The sequence below is a fragment of the Gavialis gangeticus genome, unplaced genomic scaffold (assembly GCF_001723915.1).
Source record: "Gavialis gangeticus isolate Ggan-Ray unplaced genomic scaffold, GavGan_comp1, whole genome shotgun sequence".
Classification (NCBI taxonomy): domain Eukaryota; kingdom Metazoa; phylum Chordata; order Crocodylia; family Gavialidae; genus Gavialis; species Gavialis gangeticus.
This window is the reverse complement of record NW_017729006.1, coordinates 41,578,565-41,586,314: the sequence shown is the minus strand read 5'-3', so window position 1 is coordinate 41,586,314 and position 7,750 is coordinate 41,578,565. Positions and strand designations below refer to the sequence as shown.

The 7,750-nt window shown below is 40.7% G+C and overlaps 1 protein-coding gene across 1 annotated transcript in view; it reads right to left on the bottom strand.

Annotated features, from left to right (window-relative positions):
* Positions 1-7,288, bottom strand: part of ADCY1 (adenylate cyclase 1) — a 255,139-nt gene extending 247,851 nt beyond the window's left edge. The window contains exons 1-2 of the mRNA XM_019508725.1: positions 7,268-7,288; positions 3,942-4,091 (exon numbers count right to left, since the gene is read on the bottom strand). Of these exons, the coding sequence (XP_019364270.1) occupies positions 3,942-4,091; positions 7,268-7,288 (171 nt within the window). The remainder of the gene's footprint in view (positions 1-3,941; positions 4,092-7,267) is intronic.
* Positions 7,289-7,750: the final 462 nt, after the last annotated feature.

The window sequence follows — 7,750 nt, the reverse complement described above, 5'->3', positions numbered from 1 at the left end:
CTAAAGGTCCTGAACCTGTTCAACCTCCACAAAAGAAGGCTGAGAGGGGATCTGGTGGCCACCTATAAACTTGCCAAGGGGGACCAGCAGGCAATGGGAGAGTTCCTGTTCCCCTGAGCACTACCAGGGGAAACAAGGAACAATGGCCATAAGTTGACTGAGAGTAGATTCAGGCTAGATATCAGGAGGCACTACTTCACGGTCAGGGTGGCTACGAGCTGGAATCAACTTCCAAGGGAAGTGGTGCTCTCCCTTACCCGGGGGGTCTTCAAAAGGAGGCTAGAAAGCCACCTAGCCAGGGTCATTTGACCCCAGCACCCTTTCCTGCCCATGGCAGGGGATCGGACTTGATGATCTCCTTAGATCCCTTCCAACCCTACCAACTATGAAACTATAAAACTATACCTGGAAACTTATAACAGATTTCTAGATTGTCCATTTATAGAAGCGATGTATTGATAAGGCATCCTATGTTCATGTATATATGGTAATGAACTCAACTTTACAAAAACTATTTGTTGAAAGATTTTTTGGTGCATTTAGTATTCATGAAAATGTCTCATCATCTATACCTACTCCTTTCTCACCTTCCTCCCTTCCTAAGAAATTAAAGCAGTAAGCAACTCACTGGCATGATAGCACAGTTCTACCCTACTTACAAAGGTTTGTGTCTGTGTACATGCCCACTTAAGCAGTGACAAAGTCATCAATGATTTTAAAACTGGGTGATGAAGGCTTGCAGAAAGGCAATCATTTTCACCCTTTCATAGTGAAACAATAGACTTTTCACAGGCCATTTATGCTACAGGAAATGAGTCATTTCAGTGATGGAAAGGATACAATTTCATCCAGACTAAATCTCAGGAATATGCAGAAAAATTTCATTGTTGCCAAGCAAATACTCAATGAATGAACACCATACATACCATCAAGCACACTACTGGAGATTAGACTATCTGTACAACCTGCCAAAAAGAGGGACTACCCCAGGGGAAGACCAATGAAAATTACTCAATTTAATTCCCTTTCTGGGTCCTCATTTGTTCCAGGAGGGAAGTAGTCTAGATTTAGTATCAGATTACTTCCCTCTCTGTACTAACCAAAGTTAATCCCTCTGTCTCTTCTCAATTTATGGACTAGAGTCACCCCTTGAAGGCTGCTCTCCCTGCTCTGTTGTGACCTCCAAAGGTCACAACAGAGGAACTTGAAGTTGCAGAGAGGGAACACTTTGCATTCTCTTATCGGCAAGTGACAATCATATTCATAACCTACTTTTCTCCTGCTTTTTCACTAAAAGATAGAAGATATGGGGAGTGGGGGAAGGGGGACCAGGGAGGAAAAAAATGCAGGTACATATTCAGGGAGGGAAAACCTTTGATTTTGCTGGCAGCAGGAACTCGACTCACAATATTTATGTTAAGCTCCTTGCTCTAGGAAGGATAGCATTGCTGCTGAGATTTGTGACCAACACAACCAATGTCCTTGCCTCAAGAGGTTGGTCACAGTTATTCTCTGACGTGATAAGTCTTGCTTGGCCCAGGGAGTTGGCAGGGAGGGATCCAAGGGGAGTGCACTTGCACCCACCATTAATTGCTGCTCCACCCAAAGTTTAGAACCAACTGCCTGGCAGTGCTAGCAGCATTTCTCCTCAGGCAGCACTGAAGGAGTCAGTTGACCTATTTGGTTCATTATAATCTTCATTTCAAAGGTGTTAACAACCTTTTCTTCTTTGTAATGGTCTTAATGGTCCACCAACCAGGCTATCCTTTGTTCTGCCATAATGCTGTCTGTTAGCTGCTCCTGTTAATGAGCAACCTTGCAAATGTTTTTAACTCAACCAATGAAGTTGCATTGGTTTGTGCTTCAATTGTAAACTGTATAATACAGCCCTCAGCCCCCAGCATATTAGTACAACTTCTAGTTTATTTTTAACTTGAGAAAAAACAGGTGTTATCCTATATATGACGATGCACCTCACCATCTGCACCCCACTTTTCAAAATCCAAGAAATGCCTACAGCTCTTGAATTCAGTGGTTGCTCTTGAACCTTAGTCTGCCTTTTGGCTGCATAATGGACATATGCTGACATAATGAACGTATGCTGCCATGCCAATGAGATTGTGTATCTGTCTTCACCATGAATGGTAAAAATCATTGTGAACTTTAAACTAAATATTTTTAAAATTTACTCATCTCCAAATGCACATGTGCAAGCTCATAATACAGTGCATGACGACTTTCTGAAATGCTGCATACAAACAAAATATCTCAGTTTGCACCATTAAAATAGATTCATCAAAATTATCATGTGTATATGCTACCACAAATGTATCCTTTAGAAGGAAAAAAAAATAGGACACAGCAGGAAATGTCACTGGCAGATGCAGCTGTAGTCTCAATCTTACAAAGTCAACACTTGCTAAGAATGGTTTCATGCTCAGAAGTCAAGAAGGGTCCATTTTTGCTCCGCCCCACCCCCAGTTGATTAATTGACGTATTTTTACTTTTTAATTATAAACATAAGGGAAACATTTTAGTATGCTTGTTTACAATTCTTAATGTAAAAAGTTTACAGTCTGTGTATCAGGGCATTTGACTAAGACACAAAATCTTATTTTAAAACAAAAATTGGTACTTTACAAATTGCAAATATTAAATGTTAAAAGTGAATTTATAGTCCTGGACTGACTGGACATGCCAAAATAGTTGAGTAATGTCCTTTGATCCTCTTAAATATAACCTCACCTCCAAAGTTTTCAACAATTCTTATGATCTCATTGGGACTAACTCATGTGTCAACCAGAACTCTATGTTATCAAATGGAAACTTAAATTATATTAGACCACAGTGACCTGATCAGAATACAGTAGCTTGTAATCAGGTCTTGTTGCCCACCTCTCCCCTGGTTTTTGAAGTGCTCCAGTTTATTTTAAGAGCAAGAGTAATTGTTTAAGGATACTGTATGTTGCTAATCAAAGCATTTCACCATTGCAACAATATAGATTTTGTGCTGCATCCTGGTAACTGAATCATAATACCTTTTGCAAATATGATATTACTGAGAAGAAGTGAATCTACTATATGTAGTTTCAGACCAATTTATAAAAATACTTTCATGGTTTCTAGGTAGACTATGCACGGTAAACGTTTTCTCTCGCATTTGCTTTTTAGCTTCCCTATAAATAAAAATAGGTTGTATCAAGTTAGAAACTAGAGATGGGCAGAATTCATGGAAGTTAGTTTTGAGAACTTATGTGAGCACAAATAGATTAACTCTCATTGAATTTCAGTAAAACTTAACCAACTAACTCCAATTTATGCCTTTGAAAATTGGTTCCCTTGTCAGTTGGTTTTTATCTTCAAAAGCACATCACAGAACAGAATATTTATCCAAGTTCCATTTTTTTTTTAATCCAACCATCCAAAGTTTGCTGTTGTTTCCTGTTGGGCGGGGGAGGAGGAGATGGGAGAGGTAAAGGAAAGATAAACCCTCCTTTATTATAACATGATATACTTTACATCTCAGAAACATATCTAGTCAGCTACACCAGTTCAGCATGGTAAGTTCCTTCACAAATTTCAACCATAGGAATAAGGCCATTTCCTGAAATAGGAAAACTCCAGAGTTTTGAGCTACACATGCACCTACATATTTGGCAGGGTCAGGGCCTATATTCTGTCATGGCATGTTCTTAACTTGTGGACAAAACCTTCAGGTGGCATATGTTGCTGTAATTTAATAGAGTAAGCTGAGGGTGTGACCCTGCACTTTGCATTTTTGTTGCAGATAAGAAGTAAAATGCAGAAGGAGAAGGTGTTAGTATGGGGGGGGAAGAGTAAGGGTAGGGAAATTCTCTGATTTGCACCGAAAAAGCATACTCTTCTAACTACAATGATACCAAAGAAAGAGGAGATAAAGTATGTGAGTATTTACAACTGACCTGTTTTTCATTTTCATCCTCCAGCCTCAGCCGGTCCTCTATGCAGTTTCTGGCCTGAAGAAATGCTTTCCTCTGAGCCCTTTCTGTTAAAATCCTCACAAAAACCCCATACAGGTTCACGCTGACAAAAAGGATAGCATTGGCCACGAGCTGTAAGGGGAGATGGAAAAGAGGGAGAGGGAGAGGGAGAGAGAGGAGAAATATTATAATATACATTTTTTTTATTTCATGTGATCACTCACTGAATGAAAGCCATTCTGTTTAAAATCCTGCTGCATTAGTAGCAGTACTGATGAGAAATGTCCCTATATTGCAACCATGCAGAAGCAGCAATGGCAGCTATTATTCATGTACTATGGCATATAATTTTAATTTTGCAAAAGTAATATCTCTTGTAGTGACTTGTGGCTTCCTACTTCTGTTCATCACCAGGGCCCTCATTTACCTGTTGGTAGATCTGTCTGTGTACCAATATGACTCTCAGTATTGGTTTCAATTGTGGCACTCAGATAATAGTGTTTCTTTACAGTACCCAAACAAAAGAGGAAAATTAGTATCTGTATTGTGCAATACTAGGGAATGAAGGTATAGAGATAGGAAGCAACTTGTTTGAGGTCACTTAGGAAATATATGACTGCGCATCCACTCAAAAAGTGATCATACCACGCATTTTGAAAGCGTAACCTAGAGATTATTATATAATATGTGCCAAATACAAAAAGGTGCTATCCAGTCCCATTGTCCTGAGTGGTATTTTAGCACATTGCAAGGGAAACTCAGCAGGATCAGACCCTGTGGGAACATTTATGGCAGGGGGAAGCACATTACTTGAGGCATATGCAAATTTTGCATTGCTACCTGCACTCAGGTGCAGGGCAGGGGAGAGATGCACCTTTGTTAAGCCAAAACAAGGACCTATTGTGTATCATACAAAACTAAACTGCTCTTTTGGCTTACAACTTTTATTGAATCTGTCAATAAATTTAAGCTAAATTAAAATACATACACCACTCTCAAAATCCTGCACATACGGTGCTCTCCTACAGGGCTAGGGACAGAAATTACACATAAACCGGTTTAAGTGATCAGAAACTGGTTTAAACTTGTAACAGAACAGACATTCAGTGCACATAAACCAGTTTCAGAATGGCTGAAACTAGTTTAAGATAAGCCAGAGACCCCCAGCATCCCGGTGTGCTCTTTGGATTGGGGTCTCTGCTCCAGCCCAGCCAGGCTGGTCCCATCCCTCTGCTCCCCAGTCAGTACAGGGACAGGCAGGGGCAATGGTCTGGCCAGGAAGGGGTTTAATTCCCCTTCCCTCCACCCTTCCACAGAGGGGACAGCACTGCAGGGAATCAGTCTCCCCTCTACCCCAGCTGCCAGTAGGGGTAGAAGGGAAACTAACCCCTCCCCTTCCCCCTCTGCCTCAAGGGCCGTGGTGCCCAGTGCTGCAGCAGGAAGGGGGAGCAACCAGCAAATCTGGCATGGGTCCTTGCTGGTGAGACAGCGAGAGGGGAATTAAACCCCTTTGTGGCCAGTTCAGACCAAACTGTCCACGCTGTCTTCCCCACAGCTTCCCTGCACCCAAGGGTGCATTCTAGTGCCCCCAGCTCCTGGCCTGAGCAACTGCAGGCATCTGCCCGCAGGTCTGTTCTGTTTCAAACCGGTTCACTCTCTGCAGTTTAGACTAACCTGCAAAGGCTGAATCAATTCAGGCTCTGGCTTTTTGAATGTCTGTCCCTAGCCTACTAGTGTAACTAGAAGCAAGCAAGAGGGGTACCCACCCCACACGCTGACCTAGATTATATAACCCCTTGGCCTCACTTTTCACATCTATAATTTGGGAATAATTGTATTTGCTTATGTAGCCACTTTCAGAGATTATAACAGGGAGAAATTGTTGCTTGTAAAGCATTCAGGAGATGAAAAGCATTATATGAGTATTATCATTTCAAGATACGCAGACTAAATAGAAACAGCTACCATTCTTGCGTCCATTTATCTTGTTTTGTAATAAAAATATCCTCAAAGTCTATTATGCTCCAGTGTAAGTAAAAGCCACTAAAAAAGGGATATTACAATATTAACTCCAATAGAACCTCATTTTTAGAGGTGAATTATCACTTAATGTCTGTATTTTATCAAAAATTGCACATTCTAATTGTTTGGACTATAGCAGTAAAGCTGATTTGCATTACTCCACCAGTTTAAAAACAGAATGGGTTGGAAGCAGCTGTGTTTGACAGAAGTGGATAAAGACCATAAAATGAACAAACAAGGCAAACTGCATGACTGCTTATACTCAGAAGTAGCCCTAATAATATGACTGAGTTTTTACTTAATACTTTTCTTACACTGTTAATACCACAGTGTCATGGGAGCTGAATAAGAGTTTTAGACTGAATAAAATACACATATACCGTTTAAAATTCCTGGTCTTCTATTGGAAGCTGTATAAGAACATATTTTAACAATCCACCAGCTGCTCTGGCACTGACATTATGATTTCACTCAAACAATGGCAATCACCTGGACCTCAAGTAACCAGTAGGTGGGTTCCTGCAATCATGTAGCCACTTTCAAACACAGCAGGGTAAGTCATTTTCCGACAAAGTTTGAACAGTTTAAGATAAAACAGAGGCTTAGCTGTCAGTGTTGGCCTGCAGGGAATCAGGAAAAGTGATAAAGCAAGTAAAAGATTCATGGATTTCAGACTGTGAGAAAAGAAAGTAGGGCAGATCATCTCCTGAGGGAACATCCTATCCCCACCCTCCACTTCTGCTTAATTATTTTTTTTCTCCCTATAGCAAACTCAAATTTCTCTCACCATAGGTCACTCAAATGCATGCCATTTTACTGTGCAACATGCATATGCCACCCAGGAAAGGGTTTAGGAGGTCTTTGAAAATAAAGTTCCTTTTAAATTAACCATCTATCTAAAAATCCAAAATTGGGCAATCTTAGTTTAAGTCCTTATTTAGGCTCTGAAAATTTGCCATTTACCAAACTACAGAGTAGTGGTCTCTTCTAAGCAATTACCATCTCCTACCTGCTTACGCAGCAGCCCTTTTTACTTAATGCAACACCAATTGACACAAAGCTTTTTCTTTTGTGTGTTTCTTTAACAAATAGCTGAAGTCATTTATAACTGGTGGCCCTTGAGTTCAAGCACCAGAGAAAGTAAATTCTCTTGTGGAAAACCATTTTCCATTTTTAATTGCTGTTACAAAGCACTGGTAGATCACCTCTCCTTGCAACAAAGCAGGCTGCTAGTTCTCAGGTCCCAACTTTCTGAGGCCACTGCTTTAGATTTCCATGCATCTCACCGGGTACCAAATATCACCCATGGTTCTAAGCTCGCTGGTACAGATTGAATCTGCAATCGCTTCGTGGAAAAGGGACACTGCAGCCCAGCTACCTCAGGCCCAGTTCCCGCATTCCAGGATTCCCAGTCATCTATTCCAGGATAAGTGCTAGAGCAAGCAAAAAGGCTCACAGATTTATTAGTAAGGTCCAATAAACAACCACGCTCTACTTGAACTAGCAGTAGAAATAATATAGAGACCTACACACATTTCTCTGCTCTTGAGAGTTCTTTTGATTTAGACCAAAATCTTCCCAAGAAGTTCAGAATTCTCTACCTCCTTCTGCTCTACTGCACTTTCTTTTTTTTTTGGAAGAACTTGGTTGTAGTCTCCCCCCATTTCATAATAAGCTCTCTTCTGTATTCTCTATACCAGGGTAGGCAATATTTTTTGGCCAGAATGCCAAAAAACACCACAATGCCTACCTTGGAAGGTGCCGGAGTG